Genomic DNA, 22,297 nt, shown 5'->3' on the forward strand with positions numbered 1-22,297 from the left:
CTTAGATCCAGAAACTAGAGAGAGGGGTTACTAGAGCATGAAAAAGTTTGAAAAGCACTGCTTGAAATAATTAAGAGAAAAGTAAAAGTTTACTTTGTGAATATTTTCTGATGACATGCAGGTTGGTCAGGACGTTGTCCTCTCTATCATATCTGTCGGTAATTACTGTTCTTAGGACGTGAGACCTAACAAATTACCTCTGGTAATAAACATGATTTACGACGGAGAGCAGGCGCGGCACACATCCGTGCGCCCCGGGCACCGTCCCGTGTGAGGGCGGGGAGGAGGGCTGATGGAGAGAGGGGGACACTGAATGAGAAGGACGGACGGACACTGAGAGAGGGGCCACCAAAAGCTTACTACTTTAACCTCAACTGTAGACTGGATCTTCTTCTTTTTTTTGTTTTTTAATCTTTACGCATGGCTCCACTGCTCACCCAGCTTTGAGTATATCTGCGGTTTAGAGTTGAAGACCAGAAGACCATGGACCAGATCATTAGAATCTGGTCGCACTGGGGAATACTTATTTTTGTGTTACTTCAAAACACAGCACAAGCAGGTGAAGTATCAATTTCAATATTTCCTATGAATTTTAAAACTGTACGTCTATAGAAAAGTACGCTTATTTTACGTTTATTCTTGACTCATTACCTGGCTGTACCTTTTTTTTTTTTTTTTTTTTTTTTTTACAATTTGGCACAAAAACCTGATTTTCATGGTGTTACGTTAAAGTTTCATAGTTTGAACCAGTTGTTGTGAAACACTACGCTGGGACTGACATTAAATTGAACTCCCTTTATGTACATTTAGAAGTTGTCAACAATAATACAAAATAACTTCAACTTTGCAATATTATTAGACATGTATATAAATGTTAATTCCAGTCATTGATGAACAGATTCAGAATGACCGGTAGACGTGAAGCGTCCATTGCGTCAGGTGCGCCGTCAGTGCACAGCAGCCTACTGCACAAGGATGATGACGTCATGTTTGAGTTTGCTTGTGACCCGGTGTCGATTTACCGTGAAAAGGTTTAACGTTGGCTCGAGAAAGAGGCGAATGGCCGCGCACTGAAAGAACAGAGAAGATTAACATTCCTGTCACGGATCTGTTTAACGTGAAGTGCTCACAGAGCCTTTTTGAAGGCTCTGTGAGCACTAACACTCTTATTGCCTCATGGTCATTGAATCTGGCCACCACCACTTACTATCAAATATTATAACAACATAAATTATAATATATATGAATGAGCATGGTGACACACCTTGTTCATCCGCAAGAGGAAAAGTGTACTGGAGGTGGGACGAAGGACAAAACGATATTAGAGACGATACAATAACAATACCAGACCACATTTTTGGAAAGTGGAAAAAGACAAAAAAAAAAAAAAAACTTGTATTCTTGTATTTGACCAAATTAGGGCACATGCTTACGCTGGGTAAGCGAATATGAAAGAAACAAAAGCATAAATAAGACCCATTTTTTCGTATTCAAAGTGTAGAGTAAGAAATAAAAGTTTTCCTTTGGGTATTATATCACTTTTTAAACAAAGAGGAGGAAAGTATAATCCAAGAGGGGTTTATGTTTTGAACAAAGTAAATTTAGAACAAATGCATCTGTTTACAGTGTTAAAGTGTGGAATGATCATGAGGATCACTTTATTCAAAAAATATTAAAAAAACAAAATGTTTTGCATCTATTGAAACACAAGTTGATAAGCTGATGAATAGCGCTGTTATTGCATTGTTTCTATAGTTTTTTTTAATGTATAATGCTGTTTTGGGATGGGTTCCGATTAGCAGTTACTGTTTCAGCCCGTTCCATTTTTGGTTGTTAAAATTAATGTTTATTCTCGCATATGTTTGAAGACAGCCGAGAACAAATAAATATCAGTCAATCAATCAGAAATGCTTCTCTGCAAATAGATCACAATAAAGAGCCTGATTATTCATGTAAGTCTAAAATAAAAACCTAACCACGTCATCATCATGACAATCTTCAAAAAAAAAAAGTGCATGTATCTGTGAATTAAATGTGCATAACAAGCTTTTTGAAAATATCAATATTCTGGCAGCAATTGAGAGCTTTGGACATGGACTATGTCTCCTGTAGTTGTAGCAGGTCATGTTTTAATCTTGCAATATCTTATTGCAAGATAAATCGTCCCATTCTTAATAAGTACTCATCAATCCCTCACCTGTTTAGCTGCTTTGATTACAGTAATATCTTCATATCAGAGTAACTTTACTCTGCTTTTAGGTGCTGCAGCTCAATGACTCAATGTCCATCACAAGTTTAAAGACGTTTCCTTCCTTAGGGACTTTCAGCTTGAGAGCTTGCATACTTTGTTGAGTTTGTCTGAGTTCAGTTGAGGATTTCATGCCAAATTAATCACCTTGGGGTGACACAGCGGTTGTGATGTTTACTGCTCGCTGATGAAGGCCCGTGAAGTGAGAGCCTGGGAAGATATAAAAGTGCTTATGACATATGGTGACAGAGATACAGCAGCTGTACGTGCACGAGGCTGATAAAGTGTCAGAGTCTCTGTATCTGCGCGTGTTTTTGTGTCTGTGATAGTTGGAGTAAGAATGCTTTCCCATATGATTTCTCTCTCTCTCTCTCTCTGTGTGTGTGCATGTGTTTGAAACACACGAGAGCGTACTTTGTTGATCTGTTTGCTAGCAGGAAGTTTCTGAGGCTTACGAACATGTGCACATTTGGTTTCATTCGGAATCCTCTGTTCTCTTGCCTCAACATATTTTGTTCAGCTCTATTTGTCTTCTATTCTGTCTGTGCGCCTTCAAAGAAAGGAAAAGTTAGTTGATGTTTTTAAATGTTTCATAACTTTGTTTACGTTGTCACTCTCCTGCTGCATATACCCAGTTCACGTCCCAAACAGGATTTTGTGACGCGGTGAAATTGTGCATACAGCCCACTCACTGCCAGGCTTGATTTAGTCTCTCTGCAGACTCGCAAAGGATGGTAACATGCATTGTTGTTTGTCTTTGATCTGGCAACAAATGAACAGGGAATAGAAAAAAAAATCTTTAAGTCAGCTGAATTTAGAAAGATAAGCAACCGGGAAATGAAAATGTTATGAATATCTATGCTCTGTCTTCATTTGTTCTGTGAATCAACATTAGTTAAACCTTGAATACTGAAGTGACGATCAGTAACATAATATTTAATTCACATCTGGCATCCAGACACTGGTCTCTTCAGGGCCCTTTGCCTCAGTGTTTATGATCAACAAATGTGCCAATAGACTTCTGTGGCAGACTTGGACCCAACTGCAGGATGATAGACATAAAAAAAGATGATTTAGTTATGTTTGTCTAGTCTACATTCTTGTCATCTTTCTCCTTAGCTCATATTTGTGAGTTTCAGAAAAGTTCCATTGTCAGCTTTTACTTCTTTTCAAGGTCAGGGCACTAAGAATATCCACAAAAGCAATGCCCCAGAGTAAAAATGCATGTAAATGTGTGTTTTTGCACAATGCTGAACTCCTAATTTTGTCAATAAAACATATTGACTTCTTATTGTTGTCTGTGGAAGTGATGGATTTAAAGTTTATTGGATGTGATTACATTTATTTTTTATTTATTGTTGGGTGTTTTTAGTCCTCTGATACTTGTGTGTGGGGTTTAATTGTGCACATTTTGGAAGGAATAACATTCTCACTGACCCTGCTGTGAAGTTTGTAATCTGAAATTAGGTCACATTAGGTTGGGCAGGCAGTGGAGATAATTACTGTGAAATTGATCTTCTGTATTTTCCAAATTGTCCTCTGACCACTAAAACTCTGTGCATGTGTGGACATGGCTGTCCAGCTTTTGACCAGTGGGGGCAGGTGTTTTCTCCATAGGCCAAGCTCCTCATAACTTCTTGGCCTATCAGGCTATGTGTGAACATGAGCTGAACAAACCAAGAAGCCTGAAAAATGGGGTGAAAATGGGATTTGGATGAAAATGTAGGTCCGGCTTGTACCAGAATCCCACCAGATTCCCACAGCAACAGTATGACAGACTTGGCCTGGGCAATAGGGTAGAGCTGTTGACCTACATTCAGCAAAACCCTTAGAAAACAACATCATTGATTAATGGGGTGCATTATGACTTTTGGCTTTCATAAAACAAAGACTTTTCAAAGCACTAGATTAACCAAAACTCAAACATGTCACTTTATCTGCCAGCTGACATTCAGACCAATTACTTGTCATAAATGAAAAGAATGAAGAAACATTTACATTATTAGCTACCCAGAGACATCTTTCCTAACAAACAATACTTAAAAAAAAAAAAAAAAAAAAAACAGACTCAACTGCAAAGTACAGCACAATAAACATTACCAGTGTTTATCAGTAGCTTTAACTGGTTCACATTCACAACAACAAATTCTCTAGTGGAAACAAATTAGAATTTACTTTTTACATACATTTTGAGCATTCAAACTTATTTTTAGTTATCATTTGTTACAAAGAGTTCTTAATGATAAACCATTTCTCCTGTTCATGCTTTATATTAGTTGGGAAAATGTCATAATGAAATTTTTAGAAGCTCATTCTTTGATTGCTCTCATTAAATCATAGCATTCTTTCCTATTATTGTAAGGTGAACTCCATTAGAATTAGAATATCGGTTTTTTTTTGTTAGCTTGGGTTAGATAAACATTTTACAGCTTGTCAGTTTTTATTTGTGTTCTGTGAACGTTCAGCACATGCTTCGACATTGTCCTATAATTAATTATGGCATTGATGCAAGTCTATATACACACTCTACTTTAAAGTTCAAATGACACTTCTTTTCTCCTACTTCTCCCAGGGTGTGGTCCAAGAAACCATGGGAAGGTCTTCTTTCTTCATTCCTGGCTTCATTTCTTGTTAATATTTCCCATTTCCCCAATGCAATACTTTATGACAGTACAGCATAGTGTGTGTGTGAGTGTGGGATATTTTCAGGCAGGGCTGGGAGTGTAAGTAATGTGAGTCATAAAGAATGTCTTCAGAGACATTTGCTGTTGAAACACAGAGAGCAGCGTCCATTATGTCCATGTATGAGTGAAATGTTGCGGAGTTATTCGGCCCCAGGATGTGGAAGGACTATGTCACCAGTCACATATCCAGAGATGGCAAACAGATGCAGACTGTTTGGTGGCCTATCCAGAGGGCAGATGTTGATCTGGGAGTAGACAGGCTTTTGCTCTTTTCTGTCAAGAAGTGTGTCTGTTACTCTTTGCTGGGCATAGCTGTACAATATCACAGACTTGAGGAGAAATAACAACTGGAACATATTTTATAGCTTTGAATTGATGTGGTTGTGTATATTTATATATTATACAGTACAACTTAATCCTAGGAAGAATACATGTTAGCTGTTGGTAAAACTTCAATATCCTCATGAATGTATGTGATGCGTTGGTGGGATTAATATAACATTTTGGCAGTGGTCCTATAATTTGTAGCTTTATGAATCTTCATATGTCCAAGCTTTATTTTGTAACACTTTATTTGAAGTTATATACATAAGGCTGACATTACGCTGTCAGTATTATGGCATGACACCTGTCATTAGCATGAATAAGGTGTCATGAAGACTGTCATTTGTTACCCTAACCCCTACCAAACCTTGGCAGAGCCAGGCCACTAGAATAAAATATATCCCCCCCATCCCTTCCAAACCCCTAATACTAACCCCTAACCCCAAAAATGCCAACATAGCTCCAAATGTGTCATAATTTAGCAAAACAACACTTATTGACAGCCTTCATGACACCTTATTCATGCTGCTAATAACAGGTGTTATGTCATAATAATTACAATGTATTGTCAGCTTTGTGTATAAAACTTAAAATAAAGGGTGAACCTTTATTGTTTTCTATGTTCGGTCTTCAATTTTACAGGTATCTTTAACTAGAATAAAGACGTGCACAAGTCAAAGCTCATATATGCATAGCACTCTAAACCTGGTCAGATAATTAAATCTGCAGGAGAACAAATACCAAGCCTGCATAACTGAAATCATTGAAAATGCATTAAAGCGAGTGAGAAAATGTTATTGCTTTGTTTCACACAAATATTGCTATATTTTTTTGCATGATTCTTAAATGTTCAATTTGTTTTAGTGTTGCACTTTCTTTGAATGTCCTTATAAAGGTTTTCCCTGTCATTAAGGAGCTAAGCCAATAATATTAATATAGACTAGAATATTGTGAATGTTTGCTTGCCTGCTGTCTTTAGGCTTCTGCCTCCAGCATGTTCTCTGATGTCTAATGATTGTCAAAGGTCATCACTTCCTTGTCAGCAAAATCTAACCACATTTCGTTGTAAAAAGGCATTGAATTAGTCTAGAAAATATTCCTGAAATCAATTAATTAACGTTCTGTCATAGCGTGGTGTCCTGTACAGGTTGTGTCCCACTTTGCAAACTATGTCTACTGGGAAAACTGAAGTAGGCTCTGTTACCCTTCATGTCCAAGAGTGTCTCACTGCTTCACCACACCTGTGCCTAGCTAGCTCATTATCAGGCCGTCTGCAGAACTGCATAATCGTATGTTCATTGCATTCATTTGAGTTTGAGCAGGGAGACATTGAAAACCATGCTGGACTCTTGCTGTTTAGTCTACAGACCTATAGAAGATTCACAAAATAAAAGAGGAATTAGATCTTGCATTGGTTTTCATTTATTTTGTTTATTAAGTATTAAAATAAGTTTTGTTTGCATAAAAAGACATTTGTCCATGTGGTGATCATATCATATCAGATATTTGGAAACATTTTTACATTGGACTTGTTTATTAATTCAGTTCTGATCACTTTTATACAGTATGATTATGTTTTGTTTCATCTGGAAATGAATGAAGGAGAAAGCAATTAGATAAGTTGCGTTTCATACGATAGCGATAATTGGCTCATGATAATGATGCAATATTTTTGGAAATTATAAAATACCCACACAAAAATGCAATACGAAAAATAATCATGTTTTTATTTCAACTCTGGATATACTTTACATACTTATCTGGATATGAGTATTTTAGCTCAATAGGAATACATAGAAATAAATCATAGTAATCAAGTGTGTGGTCGATCATAAATGGACTAGATTTATATAGTGCTTTATAACCACCATGGTAGCCCCAAAGTGCTTCACAATATCAGTACATTCACCTATTCACACACACACCAATGGGACTGAACTGCCATGCAAGGCACTAATCAACCATTGGAAGCAACTTAGGGTTCAGTGTCTTGCCCAACGATACTTCAACACATAGACTGGAATTGAACCCTAATCTTCAGGATCAGGGGACGACCCCTTTAACACCTGAGCCACAGTCGCCCTTAGAGCACGTGGATCTATTTATCCGACACTCCCTTGCAATACCACTTGTACCCTGACAATATATCTTTGATGTTTTACTATCACAACATCTTGTTGCATGACATCTCATCCCACCTTTCAATTGAGTAAATAGAACTTAGCCCTAAACCGAGAGAATAGGTAAGTTGGGGCCATATATGGCTAAATGTCATAGTTGACTGAAATGAAACCTTTGCTATCACAGAGTTGCATAATTAACAAATGTACATATTTTTCAAATCATTCACTCACTGTATTTTTTTTTCATGGCCAACAAAGACAACATTGATATTCAAATGGCACTACAGCATTAGGGTTTATGGTGAAATACAAACAAATTACATCTTAATGGCTGTCCCAGCTTTCTTAGAATGGAAGGCTGGTTCCACCCGGGCGGACCATAGATTGTTGGAGTAAGGCCCATTACCCAGAGGAAACCCCCTGCTTCTGGGGAACATGCAACCTCTGCACAAAACAAGACCGCAGTTCCTCCGGGGCTTGGACTACAACCATTTTGCTGTGATTTAGAACGACTTACCTTGGGATCAGCCATAGCTAAGCCAAGTTTACAAAATAAACTACAAAACAAAGCCAGTTGACAGAACTGCTGTAGCTTGTAAACCTAATACCAACAGCACCATTGGTTATAAACAACATGTCATATTTATATTGTTTGAAACCGAGTTATGTTGATTGAGCGAATAGAAATGTATTGTAGGACATTTCTGCACACAATGTCTGTGTAACACAGCAAAATCGCTGCACATGTTTAATTTATAAAACGAATAAAAGGCAAGCTCTATATGAGCAATAAGAACTGCATGAGGCAATTTGGGTTTAGGATCCTCATTTCATATGCCTGGAATATTAAGTGCTGAGTGGCTCTCTCTAGCAGCTGGCTGGAGACTGGCTGTGCACAAAGCCCTGATTCTAACTAATGCTCACGGCAGCACTTTATCAGCAGAACATCTAATAACATGAACTGCAAAATGCAAACAAAGCGCAGGCTCATTGTAACGAGAGAAACACTCCACTTGGAAAAGCCTCAAATCAGAAGCCAAGGCAAAAAAAAGATGAATATGACAGTGTTTTTGTGCAACAAAAAAAGCAATCCATCAAGATTAGTGAGACTGATTCATCAAGTGGCCACATCTTCAACTTTATATGCGTTCGTAGGCACAAAACACAGGTCATTATCTCAGAGAATAAAGGATCGTTTTTGTTCCCTCGAAGGCTTGAAAACATCATAAATCACTGCCCAGAAGTGGTAATTCTATTGTAACTGTAATGCTCAAACAGAGATAAATGTAGTCCAGACATACTGTAATGTTACTGGCTGGAACAAGCTGAGTAGAGTGCAGGTGTCAGCTGTCAGGTGTGCTTCAGTAGGATTATGGGTTGGTCTGTGCACCTCCCCTATCCTCTAATAACACCCAAGGAATATTGGCCACCTGCCGCCATCTCAGAGCAGCTCTTCCGACTCATAGGAAGCAGGAAGGAACCACACTTAAAAAGCCGCTCTCAGCCACACTAAACCCTGCTTTTCTTTGCACTAACAACCAGCACTTAAATGAGCCAGACAGAAAAGTGTCTCACATAGGTAAACTGAAGTATTCACCTGACAAAAAAACAAACAACAAGCTATTCTTCTTCATATCTTTACGAAATACCTTTGACATAATAACACAAGTAGACAAGAAATATGAGTTATCAGTGCATTCTTATGGTCATCGATACATGACTTTACTAAATAACAAAGCTTGTGTGTGAGTATTTGGAGCATACTGTATGTGTATACTGTATGGCCCATGGGAAGATTTTGTTCAAAGTAAGTTACAGCATAAACATATATAAGTTGTAGATATCGCACTCCATCCAAATGAAAAAAAAACTCCTCCAAACTTCACCAAAATATGATGGAGCTTGCAGTAATATATTATATGCAGTAGTTTTGAATCATAGTTTTTTTTTTTTTTTCTTTCTAAAACCTGGAAAATTCTTGAAAACGATCCCACAAAATACATTACAAATTTCAAGAAAATTAGTTGTGACATCAAATCATTTTGACCAAATGCTTGATAATAAGGAAGTTGTAAGTTAATTCAAATATTTCTTATTTGTGAAAGTGCAAACTGAGGCACCACAGCTTTTTTTTTCTCAACAAAAACATAGATTTTTCTGGTCTGGCCCACTTGAGTTCAAACTGGGTTGTATGTGGCTGTCAAACTAAGATAAATTTGACACCCTTGATATAGAGTAACAAAGCAATTTGTTTCTTCTGTCAACTGTGCAAAGGAGACCATATGGTTAATTTACTGCCTTTTTTTTTATTCCCTGCAGATATCGTCGATGTTCTGCATGCACTGAAGCTGTCGGAGTACATGGAAGGAGTGTCCATGGTGGCTGGTTTTTGCGAGAGCCGGGGACACCTGCAGGAGGCAGACCTGGCCTTCAAGATGAAAAAGATCCAGCTCAGTGTTCCTACCAAACAACTTTTTCCTGGTAATAAATGCTTTTCCTATTGTAGCATATGTCATATAGCAGCTACGTCCAAACTCCACTAAGCCACAAACCATTTCTGCATCAATAAAACCTTCTGGAGCTGACTAAAAATAAAGTACTTCATTAGCATTTCAATAGACATATAGGCAATTAGAAAATCATACACTTGTCTGTTGTTTCAGATTCCAAATTTCCAGAGGATTTTTCACTAATGGCAACTGTACGCGCTAGAAAAGGCTCTCAGGTTTTCCTGCTTTCAGTATACGATGAACATGGAATTCAGCAGTTGGGGTTCCAACTTGGCAAATCACCTGTCTTTCTGTATGAGGATCAACATGGCCATCCTGCCCCACAAATGCACCCCATCTTCAGAAAGATCAACCTAGCCAATGGACAGTGAGTAGTTTCAACCAGTTTGCTTTACTTTACTCTAAAATAAATCCCCTTCCAGTCCGACCTAAATCCTCTCCGTTGGTCTTGAAATGGTGTTTGACATTTGACTTTTATACTCCTTGTTTTTTTTTTCAGATGGCACAGAATAGCTTATAGTGTGCAAGGGAAGACTTTGACTCTTTACTTGGATTGCCACCAAGTAGCGACCGTTGATCTGCAAAGAGGGGACGATCCAGTGGTCAGTACAGGAGGTGTGACAGTGTTCGGGTCTCGGCTGCTGGATAAAGATGCTTTTGAGGTTGGGATTCTTTGACACGTGTAACTAAGCCGTACTGTTGTTGTTTTGTCTACGTTCTCACATTTCACTGTACTTTCAAATGGTTCACTCTGCCATTTTTGTTTGTATGAAACAATTCAAATGTGAATAAAATAGTCATGAAAAGTAGAGAGTAGCGAAATTATTTTTCTGTTCAGGAAAAGGTAATTGAGTGAGAACTAATTACCTCTAATTTCTGATTTGATTTATCAGCCCTTTTTTTCTGCACGTACAGAACAGGAATTAAAAAAAAATTAGAATACTGTGAAGGGTTTGGAGGAAGACGGGTGAGGAACAGAACCCAAGCTGTGTGAAATATCTATAGTCAGTCATGATTTGGGATGAAATGCTCTGTTCTGATCTTCACCCGTCTTCCTCCAAACCCTTGGACATTGATTCCCAAATGAACGGCACACTTTACTTTCATCAGAAAAGAGGACGTTGGACCACTGGCCAACAGTCCAGTCCTTCTTCTCCTCTTTTTTTCTGCAAAAACTGAGAAGTAAATGGTGATTTCTTCATAGTATTGTAATTTTTTCAATTCCTGTTTTCGTGGGTTTTATATGCTGGGAGCCCAAACTATGTAAAAACAAACAAATAAATACTTGAAATTGTTTAAATTGTGAGCCCTGAAACTATAATCTATGAAAGTTTAACTTTTTGAATGGAATTATGAAAATTAAGCAACTTTTCCATGATATTCTTATTTTTTGGAAAGGGTCCTGCAAAACAGGACTGACTTCCTTGTTTTATTTCTTATACTAACTTGATTCTTGAAGTAAGGAATGTGTGGGTTGGTTTTTTGATGGCTTCATAAAGCACAATGACTTTAAGGATTAAAGTTCTAGAACAGAGTATACAAGTCACGCCTAATAGAAAACAGCCTTTTTAAAAGTCACAGTACCATACATTGGATTTGGCCCTCTCTAATTCATTTAAATGCAATACTTTACCGTTTATACAATGAATGCATTGTAAAAGACAGCATGTCCTCTGCCTATTTCAGAAAAAATGTGACGCTAAGTAGGGAATCATCTTCTGTCAGACGGTCTTTTAAAACTGCATTTGTCAGTTTGGATCTGTCGCTTTGGAAAAACGAAATCAATTAAAGAGCAACCATGGATTGTGAACTTTGTTATCACTTTATTTTTTACACAATATTATGAGTGTGCGTAATTTAGTTAGTGAAATCCTTACAGTTTATATTCAGGGACAGCTTATATCCTTTGAAATATCACAGGCACATACTTTGTTAAAGTAAATGCAATTTCAAATGAAGCACGAATGAGATAGAAAACTGTACAATAATAAATCAATTCCCAACTTCATAGATCAGGGTGACCATTGTCCCATTCACTTATTATAATGTCTTAAGAAAACACTTTTAATTTCCCTCAGGTGTCTTTTAATCAAAAGTGACTACAAGAGGCAATGCAGCCTCTTGGATACAAACCACTTACTTCTTCACCTTCACTTATGCCGTTGTACTGAACATACTCACTTTATCTTTCCTTTTTCTGAACGTAAATCCTTTCATACATTACAAACTGCTCTCTTTGTTCCCAACCCTCGCTATCTTTAAGGCTTTTTAGCTTTTAAATGATTATATATTGCACATTAGGTAGAAAACTGTTCATTTTGTTGACTAAACATTTTCATCATAGGTTTAGTGAAAATAACAAGATTAGAACTAATTTTAAAATGTCCTGTCAACAAAAACTATCTACAAAATATATTGATATTTTATCAACTAATAAAAACTAAACTACAATTTTGTCAAATGGAACGAAATCCAATCAGAACTTATGTGACCGTTTTACACTGATCACATGATTACGCATTTACAAATATTATTTCCATTCAATATCAGGTTGATCAATGGGAATCAAATCTTTAAAAAATTCATAAACTCTTGATATTGTAGTCGACTATTTCCGTAACAGATTTAGTCGACTAAAATCTTAATGTCATTTAGTTGACTAAAACTAGACTATAACTGAAATATTCTGACTATTTTGTCTAAAACTAAGTTGCATTTTAGTCAAAAGACTATGACTCAAGTCAAAATGAACAATGTTAGTAAACATGTCCCCTTGGATTACTATTGCAACAACACATCATCAGTAGGGTAAGTCCCACAGTTCTTTCTACTGCTTCGCTCTAAAAACACTCCCGTTTCCTTTTTTGAGTCATTCTATTTCAATAGGAAATATCATCCTCCTTTTTGAAGAGTTATACAGATGTTAAGGGTTTTAGTGCAGATGCCAGATCCTTTAAGATTAGCTATTTATCTCCTTCAAATTCTAGTTTGATCCACACAGTTTATGTTTTGTTCCATTAAACTGAACCCAAACTCCGTTCCTGGTGTAGAACTTCTGCTCCACTTTCAGATATTCCTCCTTAGTTATTGAGGGAAAAAAGACCAAACCTGATATATTGATATATTTATATAGCTATTAATATGCACTGTAGGTCAGACTGATTATATTGCTGTTTAACACTTTGAATGGGTGTGTACCGTTAGGGATTAGGCTCTGTTCCCAGGCCCTGGGTCTTGGGGAGGAGGCCAGCGTTCCGGCCCAGTTCTCCCAGTGTGGGAGCTGCGTGGGAGCAGAGGGACTGTGATCAGCCACTCATGGCTCTATTGCTTCCAGATTTCTTCCAAATGATTACAAAAGTTTGATGTCCCAACTCACTTTGTTACTGTAGTAAAACAAACACAATGGTTGATTGTGACTCTTGATGGATGCCCTGTGAGTGCCTCCAATACACTGACTGCACAGATAAAAATCCAGTCTGGCCATTATTAGAAATTCTGGATATTATGGGCACCTTTATTACTTGCCGATATTGGGCATGAAATGTAAAATCGGTCGACGTCAATATACAATATCGGTTTCTCCACCGATACTGAAAAATGTAAATGTGTTGTTTTTAAGACAACACTTTAAAAAGGAAACTGGCATTTTTTCCATAACTAAAGTTGAATGAGTTTTCTGGTGCTTTTTTGTTTCGGAATACATCCTGTAGAGCAGTGGTTCCTAAACTGGGGTACTTTAACACCTCTCAGGAGGTACACAGAAACATTTGTCAGTTTATTTTTTTAACATTATAGATTTTTTTTTTTTTTTTTTTTACATGCACACAGACTTTTTAAAATAGACCAAAAGGTGAAGTTAAAATTCTAAAATGACCAAAACATCACAAATGAATGAATAAAAAGGCCTAAATTCAAAGATAATGTTGGACGTGACACAGGAAATATTTTAGACGAGCCTGAAGACACAAATAAATCATATAATACATGAGCTAGGCGGTGCTTGCGATAAGAAATAAAGGCTAAGGGGTACATGGGGCAATAAAGTTTGGGAAACACTGTTGTAGAGCATCACAGTAAAAGGAGTCTTAACCTATTTTTTCCATTGTGATATATAATGTGACCTAAAATAAGGTTGAGGGTGGGAGTCTATGATTATAATGGTATTGGTTAAAGAAATTTAGTGTTGGAGAAAAAAAAGCTAATATTGAACCTTCCTAGCTGTCATGTGTTAGAAAAACCAGAACCATTTTGTCTTCACACTTTATGGCCTGCATTTTTTGGACACCTTATTTAACCAACGCTATGTAGAGAAGCTTAATATATTTGTTAATTATTGTTTTGTTTTTTTTAATCTTTAAAAAAAATGACTAATAATTGTTTTCGCTTTTCCTGGATTCCCAGAGTCATTTTACAAGGTTCCTATCTCTTCCAATATCCCAGCAATTGTTTCTGCCATAGCACAGTAACTATACATTTGGGTTAGCAGTATAAATACTAAAAACATTTTAAACCAACTGCTGTCCTTCTCTAATAGCCTCATATGTGACCAGACAGAAATTTTTGGATTGGATTTTTTCCCCCTTTTCTGTCTTCTCTGCATCTTTAATGAACAATGGCATCATCTAAATGATTTGATGTGACATTTCACTCACTGCGTGTACACGGTGAGAGCTCATACTGAGTGAGAAAAACAGGGAAAGTTCTCATTGAAAGCATTTCCTTTGATCATGAATGGAAATGAGATTAAATTGGATTACCTCCCTATTGCCACCCTGTCTTTCTGTCTCCCTCTCTCTCTTTCCAGTCACCTAACTGTGCATTCATTCCCGGTGCTTTTCTCTGGCTGTTTGCCAAAAACAAGAAGAAACAAAGTTATGGAGAAAACACTCCCTTAATGTTTGTCACATTAAAGCTTGAATAACTGAACAGGCCATTTTAATAACAGGCATTCCAAGATGTATTCTGAGCCTAACACCGATTGATCTTTTGTTTTGACATGATTTGCTAATAATGCGGATTTAAGCTGTTTCAGGAGAAGATACATGAGTGGGTGGGTATTAGAGGAGAAGTGTGCTTGGATTTATTTCACCTTGAGCTGCTGAAGCCTAATTAAAAATATCCCAGCGGGGATATAATCAACACAACATTAAACAGGTGATCAAATTTAATTAATCACACAACAAATGGCTTCCCAACAGTCCCAGAAGAACAATGTGTGGGCAACGGTTTGGCTCTAGTTTGTCAATTATAGTGATTTATATTGACAATTTTAGCAAATAAATCCATTTCAATGCTGAGGCAGGCACGGGTTGCCTTTTTTATGTGAATTATTGGTACATGTACATTAAAGTTAGTAGACAATTTTGTTGGATTTTTTTTAGTGAATTTAGTGATATAATATTAGCAATACTTTGAAGACTTTACCGAGATGTCAACTATAGGATGCTGTTGTTGAGTAAAATGTAGAAAGTGTCTATTCGCACGGTTGCCGTACGGACAAGCCCCGGTGCTATTGGTACGTTTACCGAAGTATACGTACGTAGCGTCTTAGGGTTTGAGTTAGGGGTTAGGGTTAGGTTTAGGGTTAGGTTTAGGTTATAACCCTATATCACAACAATTTTTAGGGGTAGGGTTAGGTTTAGTCTTAGTCAAGTGAGCTAAACTGGCCAATGAGGGGCGTTGCGTACGGTTAGAATGTCGCTATATTGATACGGTAATCGTATGGATAGCCACTGCCTAACATGTATTACATTGTAAATGTATTTAAACTAAATGAGTCTGAGAACTGAGAACCTTGGGCTTTAAGTGGGGCTGTGTCCACTTGTATTTTCAGCCGAGTCTCACAAAGTTCGTGACACCGACACAGAATAAACTTTGATTCATTTTTTGTGTGTGGCAACAGGATTTCCCGATATTTTATGTGCTGTAGGGTACGCTAACTATGTGTGATGCACAGCACGTCTCCACGCTGTGTGACACCTTTTTTATTTGTGCTGCGCGTCACAAAATCTCGTGGCGCTTCCTGTTGAAAAGCAATGCATTGTAATGGGAGTTATCATCCTATGGCATAACTCAAACTCTGAATGAAGTGTTGTAATAAGACACAAATTCACAAAACAACTTCCAATATGAACACATTGAGTTTGTAAGTCGTGTCGTACGGCACGAAAAAAAAAATGCGTAAGTCGAGGTGACAATGCCCACTGACATTGTGTTGTGTATTTACACTAGCTACAGCTTCAAGGCATTGTAGGAAGGAACATAGTCTTGACTATAGTGGTGAGAGATTGACTGAATTGCCTAATTGTATTTATATCAGTGGCATTATATTGCTACACTTTGCTCTGTGTAACCAGCATTGGTTCTACAGTGTCTCTTGTGTGTTCGTGCACCATTCAGTGCAGTTTTGTCAGTTCTTTCTGTTGTCTTCCCTTTTTAACTTTAGGGGGGTATACAGCAGCTACTGATTGTGGATGACCCCCAGGCTGCCGCCAACTACTGTGTTAGCTACATCCCAGACTGTGACTCTGCATTGCTCTACAACAGTCCAGTTGCAGATATGAAGCAGGTGAGTGCTATGCCAAAGAACTGTGCCCAATTACGACATAATGACATGTTTCTAATTTCAAAATTATAATAACTTCCTGGCTGCTAAGATGAGCTCTCGGTCAGAGCTCAGAGTTATTAATATAACCATGGTTTACTGAGTGAGATATTAGTGCAGAACAAGCCATCAATCAAAAAAATACAGCCAGTAATGTAGTTTTTGGAGGTCAGGTTATTTTGGAAGGAAACTCTAAAGGTTATAACTCAAATAAAATATCCATAGCTCTTCTTTTCTCAATATGTGTGCAAAAATGTAATCCATCATGGAGGAAAATTCCAATATGTTTGTTACTGGTGTGTGAAAGACAAAGAGTCCTCATTTAAAGGGACGCACACATTGAACGCAACCAGCTCATGGGAGACTCAGTTCACCGGTGCACAATTTCCACATGCACTCTCGAACAAGTGCGTGGATGCATGTGTGCATGCGAAATGGCCAGTACCGGTAATAGATAATGCTAATACAGATGCTTCAAAAATGTGAGTGTGAAGCTGTGTTGAAAGTCATCCAACTGGCTTTTATAAATCCACAGCTGAGCAACGAGCTTTGAATCCAGCACAAGTTTAACATCTGTCGCCGCTCTGACCTACTTCCCATCACTCTCCCATGTCCGCTAATGTTAATTACAAGAACATCTAAATCATGTCACTGATGTTTTTCACACGCTGGGTCCTTTGGGCCACTTTCAACATTGGTTTAGTCCAGGGGTCTGCATTAACCTTTACTCTCAAAGGAGCCATTCTGCCTCCTCTCACCAGTTTTAAAGTCCTCCCAGAGCCAAAAAAATACCGTCTCAATGAAGTCAATACAGTGTATTCAATTATATACAGTTAAAATTATATAGAATAATGTTTGATTGTGTAAATAGCAACATAAAAACAGTTTAAAATCAAATCAAATCAAATGACATCAAGAAATAACAACAAATTAGTATCTTGCATCTTCAGATTGTTACGCATCTTACTTTACATGAACACAATGTTATATAAAGCAGATTTTTTTAGTTAATGTATTTGAAGGGCCACAAAAAGTAACTTGAATTTGACAATGCATGATAATGTCGGTCAACACATGCTAATTGCTAATTTCTTGGCATTCATATTTAACTGACACATTGGTGGTTAAATGAATCTGTCCCCAAACAATTAAAATCTCTATTTTCTTCCAGAATAGTGTTTTTGTTGGTTTAGTTATCTTAGCAGAGATTTAAAACTTAAGGTTAACTACAGGTGCAGGAAAGTTGATGATCAGTAGATGTTGCACAGAGTCATTGCACAACGTGATTTATTTTAAGGTTGACAAATTGTTATATAATGATTTTATTTGTAGAAAATAAATAATAGCTTCTGTAAAAAAAAAGAAAAACTCTTTATTTCAATTTTTTTTTTTAAAAGCTATAGGGAGCCATTGCAAAAGAGTCAAAGAGCCACATGAGGCTCCAGAGCCACAGGTTGCAGACCCCTGGTTTAGTCATTTCACTAACAGCTTTTGGGCAATACAAAAAATAAAATATTTGTCGAGCACACACAGAATCAACACCTTTAAAGGGTCGTAAACAGGATGACCTCTGACCTCTGACCTTGCAATCAAATTTTTTTCCTTGTTGGCAAAGAGAACAGCCACACGTATTTGGTTTGCTTCCTCTGGTTTCATATTTGTTTTAGGTTTTACAGGCTCAGTGTGAATCACAGAGGGTGCCTGACCCTGTGTCCAGTTGTTCACTCTCCTACAACAGGCCGTTTCATTTATTATGCTTCCATTCACACAAGTATTTGTCTGTGCTCCCTGCCAATTACCACCTTGTATTTACTGTTTCCATGAAAGAATTCTCAGATCAGGTTGGATGATTTGATGCAAAATGATGAGGCATCGGAATCAATGGACACGCCTAAGAAAAACAGGAAAGGCAAAAAGAACAAGAAGAAGAGGGACAAAGACTCAAAGGGTAAACGCAGGGGCAAAGGCAAGAAGGGCTCAAGAAAGAAGAAACACCAAGAGGAAAGTCTCGATGACGGATTCCTCAGAGTGCCAACACCGTTGTCCAAGAATCAACCACAAGAGTCACTGGAGCCAACAAAGCTGCCAGAGATTAGGAGCACTGCACAAACTGTGCTTTCCACTCAATATGTCAACACAGAAATGCCCTCAGATGAACTTGACTTCACCGCTGACGTCTTCATTGTGGTTCCTAGCAAGGAGGTAGACAAATCCGCCTGTAGACGATCCCATGTCCTAGCAGTTCTAACCAACCTTGTAGATTAATACTTTCTAACAGTAGAGAGCACCGCCTCCTTTCTGTGGTCACAGCAGCACTAACCAGCCTCATCCTTATTACTTCCTTTGTTTAACTTCCTGCCAGAGAACATGAACAGTGCATTTTTGTTTGATTGTTTGACATCTCTATGGTTGTTGTAAACAAACAAACATACCCACACACACACACACACACCCACACAAACGCACACACCTATGCATATGTCATGTGTTGGGCTGGAGTGATTAACGCTGTTAAAGCAGAAGTGAGGTTTTATTTCAAAATAAAACACACAGAAATAAAATACATATAGTTTTTGTCCAGTGTCCCACAATAGGGAAACGCAGGATTAGATGAAAGCAAGAACATTTTTTTACTAATAACCACATATTTAACATTAGGCTACAGCATTATTAAACATCTGTAATTCGACAAGTTTCTTTCAGTCATGAAAAAAATACTAACAATGCACAAACACGTTTTTCCTGTCTGCCTCTAATTTAAAATTAATCACACTTTTAATGCTTCTATGTTTGAAAACTACCAGCTAATTACACTCCGTCACCGCAGTCAACCATGCACCTGTCAGTGTTGGTTCAAAAAACACATTTCCTGAAATTTTTCTCAATTTGCTGTGTAGTAAAATGCCAGATATGTGTTTTATGTGTGAGCACTTTGTTCTACAAGGAGGTGTCATTTATTTATTTTAAAAATAACTCAGTTAAGTCTGTGCTCTGGCCCGCAGGATGGTACATCAATGACAAATCCAACGAAGAAGTACCAAGATGACCTTTCTGAAGACCTCTATAATAATGTGACAGTTTCTACAATCACTGTCAGCCCAAATGTCACAGAATATGAGGTGGGTTAAATGCAAATATCAATGAAACTATCACTTCAGAACAGAACAACCCAGAGGGTGTTTAAAATTCATTACACCTGTCACAGTTTGAGTCTTCATTTCTTTTACAGATTCTTGAATATGATGATTTCACGAATGACACGGAGGCCCAGTATGAGGAATATGAAATATATGATGATACGTTCAGCTTTGCTGAACGGCAAAAACCTGAGACGTGGGCTGGAGAGGTACCTTTCAGAGTGAACACGTACAACAAATGGGTGTTTAATTTTTAAATTGCTTGTGTCAAGTGTTTTCTTTAAAAAAAAAACACATCTTGTGATCCGCCTCTTGTCCTCAGGCTTCCCTCGGAGCTGAGAAAGGTCAGAAGGGAGAGCCTGCTGTTTTGGAACCGGTGAGCTGCTCAGTGTGTAATGAATGGTGGAGCAGCTGAGTTATGAGCACAGGGTTGAATGGAAACTCCCTAATGTATAATAGATTGTGCCTGTGCCTGTTCTTAGGGTACATTAGCAGCAGGACCCCCAGGCCTACCAGGGCCAGAGGTAAACTTATTCTGTCTTGTCATTATCTTTGTATTATCATTTCAAGCGGGTTTTTTTTCTTCTTTTTTTTAACGATTCCTACAGTATTTTTCACTAAACATTGAAAGTTTAATACATTTTCTAATAATTTATGTTTTTATAGCATAGACTTTCTGCCTGTGACAAGAGCCACTGGTCCTTAGATTGCATGTTCTCCTTCATTGTTTAGGTTTTCTCTTGGTACTCCTGTATTGTGCTATAGTTAAAAAAAAACATAGCAGTAGCTTCAATGGAGTTGCTAAATGATTGTAGTAAATACGTGTGACTGTCTGTCTTTGTGAGTTTGTGTGGAGAGGATTGTGCACAGTGGCAGAAACTCTTAAATCTTTATTTAACCCTCATATTACACTTGGGGTCAATTTGACCCAATTCAATGTTTATCATTAAAAAAATAATAGTTGCCTTTTTTCTTTTTGCTTCATATTTTATGACTTTTCCTAATTTGATGGGTAAAACTGATTGAGCATAAAATTATCATTTTTTCAATGTGCTGAACACTTATTGCACACATTGCTGTAACTCTGGGGTCAATTTGACCCCAAGCTGTTTTAGCTGTGTCTGTTGTGCTCTGTGTGTATTGGAATTTGCATGTTCTCTCGCTGACAGTAAATCTTTTCTGAGAGGACATTTTCTACAATGAGGTTTTGGAACAGCTCTTTCACAGTGAAAGTGACGTAGAGGAGAATTTGTCCGAGACAATGGACTTGATAGTGAATAACGTTATTGAAATAAATGAATCAATATGTTTATGAGTGCCATGAACGTGCACTTCACATTAGAAAAGATTGAGATGAAAACTATTCAAGATAAGTGAATTCTAATTTAAAAGTTTGGCCTGATGTTGGCGCTAGAGAACAGGTCAAGTTTTCGTCAAGGGGTTATTTATGTATTCAACAGATAAATAAAGTGCCTGATGTTAAAACTTGGTCAACAATTGTCTGAAAATCATTTCTGGAGGCTAATGTCCCTGGGGTTAGATTGTATTTGGGTTAGTAATATTTGAGGATAATAGGAGGGTTAAAAGGATAATTTGATGTTTCATATATTGTGTTTTGTTTTACCAACACACTTCTAACAACCGAATGTTTGCGTACACTGTAAAACAAATTTTTGATATAATTCAAATATATGAAAAGGATGTTATTTAAGATGTTGCTCTTTTGATCTTTCTTGCACAGGGACTTCCTGGTCCAGCTGGACCAACAGGCCCTCCAGGCCCTAGTGGAGATCCTGGTGAACTGGTGAGTGTGGTTTCTTTGGTTCCACATTCATTATATGAAAGTTGAATACGTTTATGTGACCTTAGTTGGACTCTATTTTGTTAAGCGTCATGGTGTATCATTAAATCATGGTCTTCAGACATGTCCAGGGTATTATCACGTCCCACTGAGCTGAAAGTGCTGGAGTTCCGGAATGGACATCAACTTGCACGTGTGACCTGATTTTGAGTCCATCTGTTGGTGCTTGTTTGCAATTGTGTGTCAGCTCTTATTCCTTTGTGACACGTTTGTTTGAGCAAGTGCACACACGCGTACACATTCCTACACACATGCATACACGCACACTTGTATGCACACTAATACACAAAATTAACTTTAGTATAATGTTTATCTACAGAATGTTAATAATTGTATCACAATATTTATGCAAACTTTTTTTATGAAAAGAGAGAAAGTGTATGGGCGTTTTTGACAGTTTCTCATGAGTCACTGCCTTTAAGTATCTGCACTTTGCTTCCAATTGGATCCATACTCACAATATATCCACACAATTTATAAGTACAATAAATATACAAACCTTTGCTGCTTTCTGGCTGTCAATCGCATAACATTGAGTTATAACAAGCGCTTTCATAGCAGCGTGTGGGTTTTTTGGAGACAGTTGAAACATGAGTTATCATGTATGTGTTTAAAGTAAGATGAGTGATAAGAGGAATGTAAAGAAGTCCATCAAAAGGATAAAATGCATTAATGCTCAAATGAAATAACAATGCATGTCACGAGATGTGAATGTATGGCTATTAATTTGCATTACTGATCACAAAATAAGCATTAGTGATTGAATAAAATATTTACAGTCAATTATTTGTGAATAAATATTAACA

General features: G+C 37.4%; 1 protein-coding gene across 2 annotated transcripts in view; it reads left to right on the forward strand.

Annotated features, from left to right (window-relative positions):
• Nucleotides 1-309: 309 nt before the first annotated feature.
• Nucleotides 310-22,297, forward strand: part of col5a3a (collagen, type V, alpha 3a) — a 52,359-nt gene continuing 30,371 nt past the window's right edge. Inside the window, exons 1-11 of one of the 2 annotated variants that reach the window (XM_028455264.1) lie at nt 310-559; nt 9,699-9,860; nt 10,043-10,256; nt 10,389-10,551; nt 16,335-16,457; nt 18,321-18,695; nt 19,496-19,612; nt 19,723-19,839; nt 19,953-20,006; nt 20,113-20,154; nt 21,372-21,434. In XM_028455264.1, coding sequence (XP_028311065.1) covers nt 484-559; nt 9,699-9,860; nt 10,043-10,256; nt 10,389-10,551; nt 16,335-16,457; nt 18,321-18,695; nt 19,496-19,612; nt 19,723-19,839; nt 19,953-20,006; nt 20,113-20,154; nt 21,372-21,434 — 1,506 coding nt within the window. In that variant the 5' untranslated portion in view covers nt 310-483. The remainder of the gene's footprint in view (nt 560-9,698; nt 9,861-10,042; nt 10,257-10,388; nt 10,552-16,334; nt 16,458-18,320; nt 18,696-19,495; nt 19,613-19,722; nt 19,840-19,952; nt 20,007-20,112; nt 20,155-21,371; nt 21,435-22,297) is intronic. The other variant, XM_028455265.1, reaches the window with a different exon arrangement.

This window comes from Gouania willdenowi, chromosome 8, assembly GCF_900634775.1.
Source record: "Gouania willdenowi chromosome 8, fGouWil2.1, whole genome shotgun sequence".
Taxonomy (NCBI): Eukaryota; Metazoa; Chordata; class Actinopteri; order Blenniiformes; family Gobiesocidae; genus Gouania; species Gouania willdenowi.